Source organism: Nesoenas mayeri, assembly GCF_963082525.1.
Source record: "Nesoenas mayeri genome assembly, chromosome: 10".
NCBI classification, from domain to species: Eukaryota; Metazoa; Chordata; class Aves; order Columbiformes; family Columbidae; genus Nesoenas; species Nesoenas mayeri.
The window spans coordinates 6,360,446-6,378,144 of NC_137560.1; the positions used below are offsets into that span (position 1 = coordinate 6,360,446).

At 38.9% G+C, this 17,699-nt stretch overlaps 2 protein-coding genes across 4 annotated transcripts in view; one reads left to right on the top strand and one right to left on the bottom strand.

The window, feature by feature from the left end:
• Nucleotides 1–997: 997 nt before the first annotated feature.
• NOL8 (nucleolar protein 8) lies at nt 998–14,490 on the bottom strand. Of its 3 annotated transcripts, none has more exons than XM_080350685.1 (16): nt 14,385–14,490; nt 14,151–14,213; nt 13,256–13,334; nt 12,609–12,756; nt 11,632–11,702; nt 9,401–11,333; nt 9,003–9,119; nt 7,629–7,748; nt 7,198–7,282; nt 6,221–6,362; nt 4,502–4,585; nt 3,462–3,727; nt 3,043–3,175; nt 2,538–2,608; nt 1,832–1,914; nt 998–1,506 (listed from the first exon to the last, which is right to left on the bottom strand). In XM_080350685.1, exons 2-16 carry the CDS (start codon nt 14,203–14,205, stop codon nt 1,453–1,455), a joined length of 3,441 nt encoding a protein of 1,146 aa, XP_080206811.1. In that variant the 5' UTR covers nt 14,206–14,213; nt 14,385–14,490; the 3' UTR covers nt 998–1,452. The 3 variants fall into 3 exon arrangements, 2 of the variants coding, with proteins under 2 accessions (XP_080206811.1, XP_080206810.1); XM_080350684.1 differs by having other exon boundaries at nt 6,221–6,365; nt 14,385–14,489; XR_013922561.1 differs by lacking the exons at nt 998–1,506; nt 1,832–1,914 and having other exon boundaries at nt 2,766–3,175; nt 6,221–6,365.
• Nucleotides 14,491–16,271: 1,781 nt separating this feature from the next.
• The window catches only part of CENPP (centromere protein P), a gene marked incomplete at its 3' end in the record, with an annotated part of 133,840 nt that continues 132,412 nt past the window's right edge, over nt 16,272–17,699 (top strand). The window contains exon 1 of the mRNA XM_080350394.1: nt 16,272–16,400. The remainder of the gene's footprint in view (nt 16,401–17,699) is intronic.

The window sequence follows — 17,699 nt, forward strand, 5'->3', positions numbered from 1 at the left end:
AAATCAGCCCTGCTGTGCAAACCTTGGGAGTTGTGCTTGGATGAATCTTCTCAGGAACTCACTGTCGCCATTTGCCATGTCAGCAAGGAAAGAGAATGGCCATGACTCGATGGAGCAGGGCCAGAGCAAAGCATCCGTCCTGCAGCCGGGCACAGGGCCTGCTGGGGTGGCCAGTGTGGGGCTGAGAGCGGTGGTGGAGTCTGGGCTTCGGCCTCATGGAGGAACTGGGAACAGGACAGGGGGGAAAGAAGAGCAGGGACGTCCTGCACCTGCCATATGCCACGGCAGCAGGAGCTCATCCATTTTCCTTTCTCCATCAGAATGCCATTGTGGGATGCATAACAACAATGCATATGCCGACCTCGGTAACAGGCACAGCCGCTGCGATGCCACGGAGTGCCTTTGTCCCCAAGGCAGGGAGCACAGAGAGGAACGGGGGTAAGTTGGCCAAGCTGCACCCTGGGGCTCTGCCTGGGATCTCTGTCTCCCCAAGGGCTCAAAGCAGCAGGACTGCGAACGAGAGCTCTGTCGGACAAGCCTGTGCTGCGGTCGCTTTGTCCGCAGAGCCATGAACCCCCTTGCTTCCCCAGGCCCTGGACACTGTTCTTGTGCCGCTCCTGCGCCGCCGAGGGCACCCACAGAGGCTGCCTCGGCTTGAGGACCAGCGGGGCCCTCTGGGAGTGTGACAGCTGTGCTGGCCTGGGCACTGGTGAGAGGCAAAGGGTGCCCCGGGACTGGGGCCGCGCAGGGCCCGGCAGCGGGACATCGGCTGGGCTCGGCAGAGCCTCTCTGCTCCAGCAGACCCTCTGCAGTGTATAGGACACATGCACATAAGACCTTATGTGTAAAAATATCATTCATTCAACAACAAGCATACAACACACCAGCAACATTCGTCCTTAATATTCATTAATGTACATTACTCAATTAAAAAGTGGAAAAATAATCTCTGTGAAGAAATACAAATCTATCCATTTCATAAGTCTTCCTCGTTCCATATGTATTTTCATAAACTTCTGGTAAACTTCTAGTCTGGAAATATTAGTAAAGGAAGCTCAAACAGGATTTCTGCCACATTTGGCAGGATTCAGGTTATATTGTCTTACAGACATGGAGCTGCTGCTTGTTCTCAATCCTGTTCAGCACTGGGGCCTGAGAACACAGCAAAAGAACCCTGTGCTGTCTTGATCAAATTCTCAAAAATCTTGCAAAGCATTAAGTTACAAGTAAACCATATAGGGGGAAAAAAAAAATATTAAAAAAATCAAACCTTGGTACAAAGATTGAATTGACACAATAAACATGTACCTATTTAGAAACAAAGTTGAACACTCTTCCCCAATATTATTTCCTATTAGACCTTTGAAAGAGTAGAATTTTCCAAGTAGCACTTTTCTGCAGCTTCTTCAAAGAAGAAATATAAAATGTTTCTGACCAGTAAATAAGGAAGATTTATTGTTTTGCTTTCACTTTCCTTCTTGCATCCTTATGCTTCTTCCGGCATTCCTGAAAATATTTAAATGTTAACATAATATTATGAGAAGTTTCTAGATAGACCTGTTGCTCTCAAACACTTCTTTTTACATGCAGTGGAAGTAATTGATCTTGTACAATACAGAGATTCAGTAATTGACCTGACTGGACATCACAGCACGATGTTATACACACTTCTATACTAAAAATTTTTAGTTCTCTTTTAATTAAAGTTTCAAACCCTTCTAAAGGTTCTGAATTAATTTTTAATGCAAATTGAGCAAATAAGCAGCGATGTTCCCTCCTCATGCTGAGCTTTCAGCTGCAGTTACCAAGTAACAGATGTTAAAACACTCACCTCAAGCAATAATCTACGTCTGTCTTCCCAACCATCTTTTTCTTCACTGAGGTCTACTGATCTACAAAATAATTTAGGGCCCTCTGCACAAAACAAAGAACAAATTAATATGGTTAAGCACTTCTGAATATACTGCTGTTTGTAAATCTCATGAGCAACAGATCAATACAGTCAAAAGTCCCGTTCTTCATATCCTGCTCTTGCCCCCACACCATGGTTGGCTCAAACAGAAATGTTATGTATTACAACCTTGCCTACTAAGGAGAACGAAAGGCAGTAGCTGTTTTCCTTAATACGCTGAAATAGAACCTGCATTGCGATGGCACCTGTGTCATTAAAACCTCATCACCACTATCCCACATCTCCCAAGAAAATTTATGCCTGCTAAGTTAAAGATCCCATACGTCTGAAAGGATCCAAAACGCCTGTATAACTTCAAGTGGGAAAAAAGACCAGCCACATTTCAGGCAATTATCTGGAAATAGGAAAGCAAGTTAGCTGTTCAATATATATTTTACCAGCACTTTCTCGTGGGATGTGCTACCACAATTCATAACACATGTAATCATGGAAATTTGCATTTTTTTTCTTAAACCTCTTGTCCGTGTTTTAACTACAAAACATTGATAACCAAGCAGAATTTTTTTCTCATTGAATTTCAGTAACAGTTAAAAAAAAAAGGGGTGAAAAATAAGCTCTTTTATACCTCTTAGTCGCTCATCATCTTTGGAGAAGAAGAAAAATCTAGTACTTTCTGTTTGTGGTAAAGGGAAAAACCTAGACAAACACAAAGGAATTTTAGCATTATAAATATTACCATCAAAATTCCATTAAAAGCTGCAATGCTTCAGAGAAATCATCTGCATTAAAGAACATTACTCCATAGTAACCAAATATAGCCTTCTATTAAAAAACATTTATTAAGAAAACTTACTATATATTGAACTTTGGCCAAACCCACTGCCCAGTTAAGTTCTCATGCACTGAGCTAGAAACTCAGGTTTTTTTATTCAACTTCAAATCAAGTGTGGTGTTGGGAGTTTTGAATCTCACATTCTGTGCATCCAGGCGTGGTTTCCTAAGAAGAATTTCCATTGTTCAGAGATGCAGAATGAAAATATTTGTTTTCCACGACCTGAGTGCTGCTATCAGTATTCTTATAGCATCAAACTACTACAAGCAAGCAGACAACAAATACAAATATAACTTGCATTTCTTTGTCCCCTTCATTTTCCAGTGCCTCTGGTTCATCATCATCATCACCCTCAGAACTGCTGTCTTGGAAACGTGGATCTTCTTGCCATGGGACTTTTACAGGTTTTATTGTTTCAAGTACGTAGGGCTCTGTAATAATATCACAAGAAAAAAAAAAAATCAATTAAATAATAGTTCCTTCACAAAACATCCCCTTCCAATTTCCTGGAATACAAACATGAATTAATTTGATTGACCTACAACAATCTTGGCAAGTATAAGAGATGATCATAATGACTTTGCATAATTACTGACTTTTACCTCTGAAAATCCTCCAGATTCTGAATTTCTATACAGTGTATTACTCCATAGTGCCTGACATATGCTACTCCTTAGAAATTGTGCTATTATATCTGTTCTGTTCTATATCTGTTACCTTCTTTTATGCCCGACTCCTCTGTGTCTTTAAAGAAGCAAAACTTGAAACCATCAGACTCCTGTGCTGCATTACTCCCACCATGGTCAGGTGGGTTGGAGTCCTCCGCCTCGTCTTTGTCCCAAGGTATTTCTTCATTTTTTTCTGATTTGCTCTTTGAAGAACCAAACAACTCTTTTAAATCAGCAGAAATATTATAATAAGTTTCTTTAGACACTTCAGGCGGTTTCTCATTCTCTTCCCTCTTCTTCTTCCTTTTAGCTTTACTGAAATGAGATTGTTGAAGAAGAGTAACACAGCTCATTTATTTTTCAAAGAAAGGTTCCCTAAGAGGCAACCTTGCTATTCATGTTTTCCTAAACTTACCTAAGCACACTAATGATTTTGTTTTCCTTTATTTTATTCCACCCCCCGCCCCCTGTTCTTTCTCCTCTCCCCGTCTTCTTTCTTAGCAATTCCAGGTTCTGGCAATAAGGTATTTCCTATTGCCAGAAACATGTTTATAGGGCAGCATGACTATCCTTCTGGTTTAGACTTTTGACCCATTTCTTTTCACCCCCTCCAATTTACCCACCCTTTGCGGGTAAGCAGTGGGGAAACATCTAAGGTTTGACTCTAAAGGCAGAAAGAAGTCTACTTTATAATTAACCACATCCTGACTTTTCTCTTAATATGTGATAGCACATAAATTAACATATTTAGTCTGAATTTTTTTCTGGCATAAGAACTATTAAGAGTGAAATTTTTTTCTCACAGATTTGCAAATCTTGAAGTCCATGACTTGAAGCAGGAGGACAGCATGAAGATGAGAAAGGAAGACAGAAAATGGCATGCAGAGAGTAGATGGACCAGAAACAAAAGATGACATTACGTGGTGTTTTTAGAGGTCACAATTATGATTATATCTTGATTTTAGCAATAACAGAGAGAACTAAAGAAAAAAAAGAGCAGTCTGTATAGCTTCAAACTCAGTCTTCTGCTATAGCCATCCTTCCACAGGAAGAAGCATCACAATTTTAGTTACCAAGTTGTAATATTACCTCTCTTTTTCTGGAGCACTTGGTTTCTTTTCAAAAACTGCGTGGTCCTGTCTTGTGGGATCATAGCGGAGGGCATTTATATCTCTATAAACATAGAAAGGAAAAGAGAAAACATGAGATATTGCTAAATGCTCTACTGAAAGCCACCCTAAACCTTTACAGTCAGATGCAAATTCACATGGACTCCTTTATCAAAAAAGGTCCAAATCATCCAAAACTTATCTGGAATTTAGAAAGTACTTGCTAGTCAGCATCCAGGTGAAGAAAAATTAGGAACAGAAGTGGCTTTGATCAAATTGTAATACTTCATATAAAACATGAACCTCAAACTGTGTGTTATGCAGTAAGTTCATACCTGCACCCGTTCAGCTTTTGAGGAGCTACATCAGTATGGCTATCCATACTGATACATCTATCTGTATTTATTTCTTCTAGTACCAAATGTTGCATAAATTCAAAGAGTCCAAGGGAATAAAACCAAACACAAACAACCAAAACAATGAAAAAAACCAAGAAACACAAACACAACCTCATTATGCTCACCTCTCAGAATTTAAACATTTTGGGAACTTTCAGCTAGAGCAGTCTAAGAAATGTTGAGAGCTAATATTTTTATTCTCACAGATTTGCAAATCTTAAAGTCTAAGACCTGAAGCAGACTGACCCCAACACTAGTGTAGCAAAGCCCACACTGCCTTATGGTAATGCAAGAGAGTAATCACTTATTTCCCCTCCTCTCCCTGAATTAATGCTTACGGGATTAATGCTTTTAAAAGGTTACATTTTGTATCAGTCACTCGGTATTAGAGAACACCATAATTCACAAAATTTTCCCAATATGACCTCTGGCATTGCACAGATTATTTTCCCGTCTGCTTAGTCTCTAAAAAATACACAAAAATTTGTATAGAAGTCGTAGAATTAAATATGATTGTGCAGCAGTCACAATGGTATTTAGCAGTCGGCAGTCAACTGCTGCACCTCCGATAGTGACTGGCAGTAAAAATTTACTAATTGCACAGTATTTCATTACTCTTAACACTACTAGGATCTACCATTGCAGCCCACAGATGAATTTCTGTTAAAGTGCATAATTAAATGTCATGCTAGTTCCAATAAATAGTACATTTCAAACCTATCTCACCATCCTCTAACAAAGACTAGAGCACACCCAACAGCAACATATAACAAATTCCTAATCTAACAAAGAAATACCTCAAAAACAGAAATACAGATAAATGAAAAACATAAAAATTCTCCACTGGAAAAGAAGTTTGATGCTAATGACCCATAGGTCAGGAAAAAACCAACCTTATTCACTGCTAGGAAAGTCAGGGTCAGTCTTACTGACCTGCTGCCCAACTCACAGGTTCTTTGTTTAGCCAACTTAAGTTTGTCTCCACAGAGAACAGAAATACATCTTACATAAGCCAGGACTTATTAAAATGTTAATTTTCATAACGAACTATCCAATCATTCAAAATCTCTAGAAGAAATGCAGGCATCCAATACTTTTTTTCCCTAAAATCATTACAACTACCAGTTGTATAATCTATTTGGACACTCAGGTTGGGAAGCTGCATTAAAAGCTGACTTCAAATGTACACAACAGAGAAGGAAATACTTTTGTCAGTAGGCTGGGCAGAAATTTTAGCTGTGAAACACCGGCAAAAATTAACCCTTCCTAAAATTCCTTTTCTGATAACAGATAATTCATACTTGAATTTCTTAGCACTTGTGGCTGCTTTAGTTGTCTTAGGTTGTTCCAGGTCGATATTCAAAAGGCTTCCCAGGATTTGCAAGTTTTTCTTTTTCTCCGCAGCAAGCTCTTCTTCCTCATCTGCCTTCGAGACGTTTGGCTCTGCTAGGAGAAAAATAAATACATTATTTTTTCCTTGCTGTGGCCTGAGTAAGCCTGTAACATTTGATATACATCATTAATACTAGAAGAGCTCACAGATAACAAGACATCACTTTGTGTATATTAAAATCTAGAGGCTTTATTCCTTGCATTGTAAAAACTATGTTTAGAAATATCACGGGCATTTATTTCATGTGAAAATCAGATCAGTTATTTCACCTGTTCCCTGCTGATATCACATAACTGTGCAACTACTCTGCCACTGATCGGTGCAGTACAGAAGGTCACACTAAAGCAATAAAGGCAGTAGCAAAACCAGGCAAAATTTTAAGTTTCAGAAATAAATTCTGAATCTAGATTAACAATTTTGCGCTGGGGGAAGAAATCTTTCAAAATTGTTGCCTTTTTCAGGTTTTCCGCCTTCTGCTGAAAAAAGTGGTTTTGTCTTTTTTTTTTTTTAAATCTTTCTAAGGCTTCCAAATCAGCTGTAGGCTGCAGGATGACTACAGTTCAAATCAATGTAGTAATCAGAAAGTTTATCACAATAAGTTGCCACTTATTTTGTGAAAAACATGGATGAATTCATTCTGATATCACCCTATATTAAAAAGTATTTTCAGATACTGATTTACCAATCAAGTACATCTCATTCAAATACTTCTGCAACATATAAGAAAACACAGCTACCAATATATACTACAGCCACAGTGTTGGGTTCTTTTCTTTGAGGAAGCACCTAAGAAGCAAAAGTAGCCCTTGCTTCAAGCATCCAAAGTTAAAGCTCCATGCTCTAGCCCTCTTACTATCATTAACCAGGAAACACAAGCAGGTTTACCTTCCTCTTCACTGTCACTTTCCAGGAATCGAGCATCCATGCGAAATCTTTCATCTGTGCCAAACCGTGATTGCAAGCTCAAGAGCTAAACAAAATGAAATTGATCCTATTAAGTGCCAGAGATGAAAACCTGCAACATTCAGTTACTCTAGTTTACTATCATTATGGCAACATACTAATAACCTTTAGATCTTGATGTCTTTTCCAGAAATTTCTTTGTATTCAAGGATGACAACATCATAGAAACTCCTCTCACTCCCCAATACACATTATATTCTCCATGGCTACTGTTTTCTTTCTTTAAAGAGAATTCCATTGCAAGTTTGTTGAAATCATATTCAGCAAATACACAAATCTACATGTTACATTCGTCTGGAGTTGTGTTATGGAGGCTTAGAAGAAAACTAAATTGCACTAATGCGTTCACTTACTTTTTGACCAGCTTTGCCTTCAAACTGGGGCTTAATTTTGAATCTCTCATCGTCTGTATCATCTTGCTCATCCTCGCTGCTTTCAAACAGTTTGCCTGAAGCTTTAAGAGCAGATTCATCCTTTGTTAAAAAAACAAAATAGAGAAAAGCACCCGTTCAAGTAAGTTTGAGAAAATAAATCACTATAAACTGGAAAGCACATGAAAAGAAGTTTATCTGAAAAAGTTTATCTGATTTCTAGAACAACCAGCTCACTTGCTGATCCACGTGCTTCAAATCTTATGTTGAATACACACCTTGTACAATCCTATTTTACATAACTATTCAATTTTAACATAGGCAAAATATCCACGTAAACAGCAACTCAGGTTTTAAAATATGAGAGTTAGGTATAAAACCCCAACTTTCTGCTTATGTCAAGTGAGATAAATTTTCAATTAAAAAATATCAATGTCTAATTATACCCTTTCTGAGCAAGCCTCATTTATGGTGTAAAGTCTACTACATAGTTTAAGTCAGTTGATAAATATTGACGATTACAAAAGGTAAGCACTCCATGGCTTCAAAACACTTTTTCATGGAATTAGAGGTTATTTTAAAGAAAATAAAAAAAGACACAGCAGGGATTCTAAAGACAAGGTAAGAGATATATATGTGAAAAACATGCTAAGTGTCAGAAAAAGTGAGAGAAGGTTTTATTTAAATAGTGAGAATGGTTCTAATCTTAATGCATTTATGAATAAAAACAAACAAACTAAAGGAAACCAAATGGTTTAAAGCTTTAGCAGAGATGTGACTAAACAATGTGATGATACAAGAAGTTTTATTTCCAGAAAGTACTTAATTGTGCTGAAAGTATGGCAGTAAAATCCCGAGGAGTTGGCTAAGTAAGGTCTCAATTAGGTAAAGTGTAAAAAGGAAACCCCACACAACTCCTCTGGACCCCAAACTCACTTTAAAACCAAGACACTGTGCTAACAGGGGATTCTTTGTCCACAGTGTTGGAAAGAACAGAGTCCTGTACTACTCAAGCCAGATCCCTTCCCTTCCCTTTGACTAATAGCAGAAAAATTTCAAAACTAATTATGCATAAGCACTATAACTTAAACATTATTTTTATTTCAGTATATTCTTTCATACATATCTCAATCTCCTTACAAATCCTCCACATTTTCCAGCTTTATCGGATGCATGATTAAGTTCTTTGAAACCTGTTTCATGTTAGCAAAAATAGGTGAATCACTCATATTAATTCAAACCTTATCTACATTTTTCTGCCACTTCACTATGAAAAATCATTTTCAGAATAAAAGGCACAGCCATATTGATATGGAATTACCTGACAATACTGAACTTTTTCCCAATGACACTTACTTCTTCATGCGTATTTCCCAAACTTGCATCTTTCTTCAACATCTCATCTACTTCAGCTTCACTTTCCACATCTGAATTGAATATGACATGTTTATGCTTTCCTGCTGGCTGGCTGTCCTATGTAAGAGTGAAACTGTCAAGTCAAACAGCAAATATGTGCTAGTCATACATAAATATAAGGCATTTCCATGACACGAAGGGAGGATTCTGCTGTTCCTCTTGCAACTCTCAAGACATTCCAGAAATTATGTAAGCATCATTTTGTATGCACTCAAAAGAAAATAAGCAATGTAATCAGAAATTCCAGAATACGATTATAAAATATCTTAAATCACATATATTAATTTCTCTTTTTCTTTAATGCATACTATTCAGATAGATGTTGTGAGTGTGATTACCAGATTTGAAAGAGCTCCTTGAATGAGTTTCTTCTGTAATTCTCTCTCTTTCTGTCTCTCTTCTAGAGCTGCCAGCCGCCTCTCGTTATCCTGCAACTGTCTCTTTTTTGTATTAGGTTCCTCTGAAGCAGGAGCACGAAGACAAAATTCCTCATTTTCCAAAAGCTTTGTCTTCCCATTCTCATATTTATTAGTTCCACATTCTGGATTTTCATTGCTTACATCCCTCTTCAATTTTTTTGAAAGTATTTTTGGGCTTTTCAGTTGTCGTTTAACATGTTTCTGTGACACTGCAACGTTATTATCCACGTCACTGCTCTCATCTTCACTCTCGTCAGTACTGGGAACAGCTCCACGCTCTGAATTTTGGTCTTCTTGCAAAAATTTCACATTTTTGCTCTTTCCTTGCAAACGCGGCTGGGAAACAGGCTGATCACTCTCACCTGCCAAGGAGGCAGCCTCTGTCAACAATTCCCTATGCTCTTTGCAACGCTTATTTTGTCCCTTTTTACTGCTGTCTTCAAGTGAAGACAATGGATGGTTCTTAGGCTGCCTTTTAGATGACTTCTCCCCACCATAAGAGATACCAGCTTCAAGACCTAAACTCTCTCCAGCTGTCTTCTTTAACCCAGTGCTGTCCTTAGGTAACTCTTTTTCACAAAGGGACCCTATTCCTCTGAAGGGCTGATATTTCAAACACAAATTATTTTGTCCCTTGGAGCTTTGTTCATCAGCATTCTCCTCCCCTGCTAAAATTGCAGCAACTATATCTTCAGGACAGATGCATTTTTTTTTTACTCCGGAGTGAAGTTTAGAAAGTTTTGGTTTATTGACAACATTACCTTTAGAATTTTCTTCAACACTGTGCTGACTAGAACTCTGTGCACTGTCTGATTCTTCTGCTGGTGTCCCAGTGTTTTCAGTAGCTAATGCTTTTAAGTCATCTAATGTAAGGTCTAAGCGATAGCAGTTTTGCATCATGGATTCATAATCAGAACTGATTTCAGACTCCTCTTCCTCAGACTCTGAACAAGAGCTTTCACTATCCTCTGTCTTTGTTGCACTGTTAACTGCTTTACTCTGCAAAGCAGCAATTTTGGATTTTTTAATTTTCCCTTTTCCTTCTTTCAAATTGCAAGTCTTCAGTAAGGAGTCATTTACCAAATCACATTTTTTGTTAGTCAATATTTGTTTATTTTCTACCTTCACCTGTTTAGAATCTTCTAAAATTGCAGTTTTCTTGCTATTTAGATCTGGAGTTTTACTGTCAGCAATGATTTCATCTGTATCTGCTGAATCATAACCATTATCACATTCCATTGTCTCTTTATCTTTGTAACTTCCTTTGATAGTTTTCTTTATGGCATTTGGATTGCTTAAGGACCAGTGACTGTTGTATTTTAATTCAAAATCATCCCCAACAATTTCCAAGTGGTCGCTTTCAGTCTCAACACTTTCACCTTTCTGTATTTCTCTCTCTTTCTTTACCATTGCTCTGATTTCCTCTTCAGAATCAATGTCACTATCAGAAACACTCCTATTATTTTGAGCTGTATCTCCAGAAACACTGCTTTTATCTGATAATAAACCTCTCCCTGACATTTTGCTATTAAGACTGCTTGATGGAAGCATTTTAGACTTCTCACTGGATTTGGATTTTGATCTTTGATCTAGCTGTGATGAGCTTGTGTTTTCTGAAGGTGACTGGCACCCAGAAAGGAGAACGACTGCTCCATTCAGAGCCTCGCTGCCCAGCTGCCGCAGTTTTTTAGGTGGCTTCTTAGTTACAGGGAGCTCTCCTTGCCGCTTCTTGTTTATGCTGTCATCTCTCCCTTCCAAGTGCCAAGTGAGCTTGGATATAGGAACCACATCTGTCAAGTCTTGCTCCAGCTTCCTAAGGTTATGGCAGTATTTCGATGGGTCGTACTTCACAATGTTAGTCTGAGTTAAGGAATTACAACAACACAATCCTGTCAGTCTTTATGAAGAGGCTAAATTCTACATGAAAGGACAACAAAGGGTCCTTTTCAACATCATCAGCCTTTAAGCAACTGACTTGCAGTCTAAAAAAATTCTTCAGATCACAAAAACTTACTGCAAGATTTACTTAAGGGATTCAGTAAATCAAGTGTGATGTATTAGTCAATATTAAAGACTGTTAAGCAAATGTCTCCCCATATAACAAAAGAAAAAAGGGAGTTGTGCTTTTGCCCAGGCAATAGGAAAAGGATATTTTATTTTTTTGTTGACTCCTAAGGTGCAGGACAGGCAAAACTCGACCGAATTTACCAACAATCCATTTCTAAAAGGAAGGAAAAACAATCAGTGTTAAAAAAGGAATGGAAGTAACCCTAGAATAAAGCAAGATGTATACTCTTTTATAACAGAAACACTAGTAAGGAACCATCTCTAACTTTTTTTTTTTTGTTTACTCTTAAATGAGATATATTTGTAATGTGCAACTTAGCTTCCTTCTCAAAAAAAGAACAAACCAAAACCAACCAACCAAATTTTTACAACCTGCAAGTAAAAAGTGACAATAAAGAACTGAATTTCTTTACAAGCACTATTTTTAACATGAGGATTCTGGTTTAGGAATGAGCAGTGATAACTATACAGACAAGATCATTATTCTTTTGCCCTTTTCCCCTTTCACACTAAAAAAAAAAAAAAAAAAAAAAAAAAAAAAAAATCAAAAATCCCCACACACTCTCCAAAAACATATTGTGCCTCACAAACGATTTTGAAAACTTTGCAGTAAATGTAATTTTTCTTGCCTAAATTCATGTTAGCTCATTTTATTCTAAATCTTACTTTATAAGCACGTGTAGACCCTAATCTTGAATGTGCTGAAGCACAGAGATTAGTTCCTGACAACCCAGCCATCAAAAATGTATATGGTGTATAAAAATAAGACACATTCTCCTTACATGCTTTTAAGGGTGACACAAAGATATTCCCGACGTAAATGAGTAACAAAGCATTTACTAATTTAACACGACAGAGAGGACAGTACCATTTTTAGTCATCACAAAGAAGGACAGAAACATTCCACATGTCTACACATAAGGTATTTTTTTACACTACTTTTCACGAGTTGCACTATCACACTTAATAGAAGTACAGATTTGACATAAATTTAGCTGTAATAAGCTTGTGCCTGATTCTGGCTTTTGATTTAATTCTCTGTCCATCTACCCCACCATACCTTATGGTCTGGCACCTCTGTACCTGGTACTGCTTTCATGTGAAAGTCTACAACTCCAGCTTTTTTCAGTGAGTCTAACAGACATGTTTTGTCATTTCTTGGTGGCTTTTCTTTCTGCAGCTTTGCCTCCTCCCTCTCCACGGTGAGCCTGTACCAAAAAGTACATCACATGTGAAAAAACGTCTGCATGTGTGCTAAATTAGAGCTGGCAGTGACCCTTAATGATCCTTGTGTGCCCCTTCCAACTCAGGACATTCTATGATTCTCTCCCACAGAACTGTAACCATTCACGACTTAAGGAAATTAACAGATGTGCTACCGTTAAGGCAGGGGTGTCAGACTCATTTTCACTGGGGGTCACGTCAGCCTTATGGTTGTAGTTACATTTATACAGTTCTAAAATTACATTTGGCCCTTTGAAGGCAACCATGAGGCTGATATGGCCCCCAGTGAAATGAGTTTGGCACATCTGCTTTAAGGGAATAATGATGCACAACACGTTGCATATCTAATATGCATCAACAGTCTACAAATGTAAACAAAAACTAGAAAGAATAAGAGCATAGCAGATGAAAGCACAGCCAGAATGCTATCAGATAAACATAAAAGGGTAACTTTAGCAACACAATTTGTTTATTAATTTTTACCTGTGCAAAAAACTTTCTTTGGCCAACTCAATTTGCAGTGTCCCTCCTTTCCATTTAGATTTATTTAAAACTGACATGCCTATAAAACAAGGAAATAGAAAATGAGTATTTTCTACGTAAAAAAATACACATTAGACCTAACTACACCTCCTTCTAAGACAGACTGAAGTTTCTTTAGCGCTTCATTACTCACTGAAGTTTGTGTTTGAAAGGTCTAATACCCAAATCTTAAACAAAAAGGTATTAATCCAAAATTAAAGTTCTGACTTCAAAAGAGTCATTCAAGTCTGCCTGGTTCAGTTCAAATTCAAAGCTCAAAATTTGGATACATGTACTCTGAAGCTTTTTACAGTACTGTTGGATGGGTCCTTCTCTACATAAGAACTTCTGCACTTCAGCTTTCCTATTCCTAATGGCAGCATTCCCTGGATAAAATGACACATTATCAACCCCTCTCTTCAGGTACAGGTACCTTCACCTGTGATTTTGCTGCTACACAATACACAGATGGTATTATAGCACTGCCAGTAGTTTTCTAATCCAACCATTTTGGGATTTACAAAATTGCTTTAACAGAAGCATGCTTTACATAAACTCTGCTTTGGGTTTCCTCTCATGTCAAGTCACTTCTAATGTTTTATGGACCTGATGAAAGTGTTCAAAGCACATTTCCTACATCTTTTCATAAAAGGGCTAGAACAAATTCATAAATTGCTTATTTCAGTCACAACTAATCTTCTTACACCTATTTACTGAAAACTCCAGTAAACCACCTTCCATAAAATTGCAGCTTAAAGAAAATTAATATGACAACAGAATCTAAGAGGGTCTACCTTGACTACATCCTGATTTGGCTCAAAAACATAAATTCCTTGAAGAATAAAAAAGTACTTACACCTTCTAAGATCTGCATCAGAAATGCTGACACTGATGTAAGCAAAAGTTTTCATAGGGTTCCCTGATAAATGATAAACATTCAGTTAATTTCTATGTCATTTCAGTGTTTCCTTCAAAACTGAAAATTAAGCTATTTCCTGAAAATAAAGTGTCTCTTAAGCAAAAGCACACAGCATTGCACACAACGCATTGAAAAACAATTCACTTTTAAAGGATAATGCAAAACTGTTACCTTGATCATCTTTTCTGGTAATAATCTCTGCATCCAAAACATCCCCAAACTCGCCAAATCTTTCTTGCAGTTCAGCCTTAGAAACCGTATGGCCAAGCCCTCCAACGTATAAGCGTTTTGAGACCGGTTTCTTCTCCATGTTGAAGAGTCAAACTGTCCCACCCGTAGCACGCACTCTGTGTTTCTGTAAGAAAACAGTAACAGCTCCCTAACACACTGCACAGATTAATACAACCATAATACTAAATTATTGAACAAATCATTCCATCATATATCCTCCACAAAGAACTTTTTGGGAAGAAGGCCCCTTTACTTTGGATTATTATAACGTGCTCTGCTTCAGTGCCACTAAACAGTGTTGCTGTACATAACAAGGGTTTAGGTTTTGGGTTATTTTTAAGCCTCAGAGCCTATGAGTGGGTGCACAGCGGTGACAATGTTAGCAAAAAGGACACATAACCACGGACGTAGTTATATGCGGTGCTTTTATTCCAGCACTGGGAAAACAGGGGTTCGCACCCAAAGCTTCGACCACCGATTCAAAGTTCACTACATTTATACAACTTAGTTACATACATATTCATCACAACTCTTAACAACCATTAGCATATTCCACACCTATTCTAACACAAACTGTCTATCTAAGCGATGCTAAGTAACATTCGCATGTTTATCAGTTATTTCTAAGTTACCTGTTTTAAGAGAATATGTGATAAATCTATGTCAATTTAAAGAATAGGGTATGGTTATATAAGACCATGCTTGAATGCACATCTCCCTGGACACAGTCCGAAAACTTCAAGATAAGGTAAAAATCTTGGATACAGCATCTTAGATACAGTTTACAAAACTAAGAATCTTAGATACAGTTTGCAAAACAGAAAACTAATTTCAACTATAAGATGTAAAAACTAATTCAACTATAACAACAACAGCTCTTACAGGTTTGAGCTCGCTCGGGATTTTCTGAGGGAAGGGAAACAGACACAGGGAGAGCAAAGTGGGAGAGGAAAAAGGGGCGCGAACCACCCTGGACACAACTCCCGCCTCCCAGGAGAGAGCGAGGCCCGGGTCCCAGCCAAAGGCCCGGGAGCACCCCCGCGAACCGCCACCTCGCAGCGCCCACGGCCACCCCGCTCTCTCACCACCTCCATGTGCGAGCCCCGTACCGCAACTCAATTTATCGTCCCCCCCGCATCCCTTCACAGCGCTCCCTGGGTTCCGCATCCTGTGGCTGCTGGATGCTCATTGTCTCCTCCGGCTTCCTGTTTCCGACCGGTTAGTTGTGAGGGGAACACACGGGCTGGGTCGTGTGACCGCGGACGGTTCGGGCGTAACTAAGCGGGAAACAAAGTAGGGGGGTTTCTGCGAGAGGTTAGCAAAAGAAAAAAAATAAGGAAATATCTAACAAAATAATGATTTTGATATCAGTAGCAAAAAATTACTTATAGAGCCGCTTGAAAGGCGGTTCTTATTTTTTTGCCAGAGGGAAATGAAGGCACAGCCAGCGCCCCCTGCTCGGGGAGCACTGTGGTAGCGCCCAGGCCCGCAGCGGGCTGGTTGGGCGCGCAGTTCGAAGGCTCGCGGCGCGAGCGCGGCTGCCGCTTCTCCTCTCGGGGCGGGGCGCGCGCGGCGTCTCTCCCCTCAGCGCGGGCTCCGGTCCCCTCAGCGCGGGCTCCGGTCCCCTCAGCGCCGGGCTCGGGGCGGCGGGTTTGTGGGGACCCCTCCGCTTGCTGGGGCTCTGGGGTCGGAGGGGGCTGCAGTTGCTCTCCTTGGGCGTGCGTTGAGCCGCCCGGGCAATCACCGGCACCTGTGAGCCTTAGCCCGTGTTTTGGGACGGGCTGGGAAGCAGCGGCTCGTCTGAGGCGTTTCCAGCCGTCACCTGTGAGGTTTGGAGGGTGCAAGGAGAGCAGCGGCACGCAGAACCCCACCGGCTCATTTCTCACAAACTCTTGAATGATTTTCCCAGCTCTTGCGGCAGTTTGAAAGCAAGTGCATAGGCGTGTATACTGGCAGGTACGTAGAAATGTGAAATATTTACCATTAATGCATCAATAGATACGTCTGTGTGTGCTTACAGTGACGAGAAATTACTTTTATTTAATAGAATGTGTGCGTACGTTTTTCTGGAGGTAATGGTCTTTGAAGTTATAACTAGTCTTTGAGTCTTCTGTATTCTAGTAAAATCACTTGAGGTTAAATGGCCGTAAGCAGAATATCTGCTCTGTTACTGTTTTCAAAACAGCCAGTTGTTCAAAGAGGAATTAGCTAAAAACCTGGGATGGAGTTCTGGTTATTGTCATGTGTGGATGTTTTGTTTGTTTGTTTTTTTCCACTCTATGTACTCTGTGTTATGACCAAAACTTCCTGCAGTGTGTCCAGATCAAAAACAAACAAATGAAAACAAGCAAACCTAATGGTGTGCATTGAAAGCTGAGAGCTTCTATTTCTTGTCCCTGCTGATCTTGTTTGTTGACATATGTTGCATAAGATTGCTTTAAAATTCCAGAGGAAGTCATGAGTAGGTACAATCTCAGTGATTCTTCAATTGCATGTGCTTTCTTTATTCACTAAATAAGTTTTTGTTGCAAAATGTGTTTTGAATGTTGTTATGAAATTAACCAACAAAAGTCTATTTCCTCCCTATTCCTTTCATCCCTTTTTATTGAACCATGTTAATGTGGATCTTGCAAGTACAGTAGGGGTTGTTTAAAAACACGTAAAACTAGTGGTTTTTTTTTTCTAGTTGTAAGTGTTAATACATCAGTATTGAGCTGCATAACGTTGTCCACAGTCCTTTGAATGTGCCATGTCTAGGCTGAATGTCAGATTTTATTATTTTATAAAACTGATGTTTATTTATTTTGAATTATTTGCAAAACACTTTTTTTTCTTTATGTCTCTTTACTGCTGTTTACTTGAAAGGTATATTATGTTACTGTGTTAGTAGGAACAGCTGTGCCTCACTTAATCAGGTGGATTGTCAGGTGAATTGCTCAAAGCTGGATTCAGTTTCTTTGCCTTCTACCTGCAGAACAGCTTGTTGTTCTATTACAGCAAATGTAAAATAGCTGGTTACACTCCTGGAGGAAATTGTCAGTTATCATGTTTCTTAGAAAGCTTTGTTACATTTAGAATTATGGAAAAACGTGACTTTTCTGTTCTCGTGGTGCCTACTTGCAGACCAGTGTCTTTCTAAGTGGGCTTTCTATGGTCTAAGGTTTATATGTTAATCTTCCGTAGCAAATGGTAGCATTTGACACTCGAGAATTCTTTACAGAGGTATTAATTATTATACTTGTCAAAGCTACCTGG

What these genes read in the sequence shown, in the direction of transcription:
- NOL8 (XM_080350684.1), bottom strand. Translation starts at nt 14,205, where the DNA reads ATGAAAACTTTTGCTTACATCAGTGTCAGCATTTCTGATGCAGATCTT. An exon ending in TGATGCAGATCTTAGAAGGT is followed by an intron (nt 13,335 to 14,150) that starts GTAAGTACTTTT and finishes CTTGTTTTATAG; the next exon opens with GCATGTCAGTTTTAAATAAA. An exon ending in AAGGAGCTCTTTCAAATCTG is followed by an intron (nt 9,120 to 9,400) that starts GTAATCACACTC and finishes ACTCTTACATAG; the next exon opens with GACAGCCAGCCAGCAGGAAA.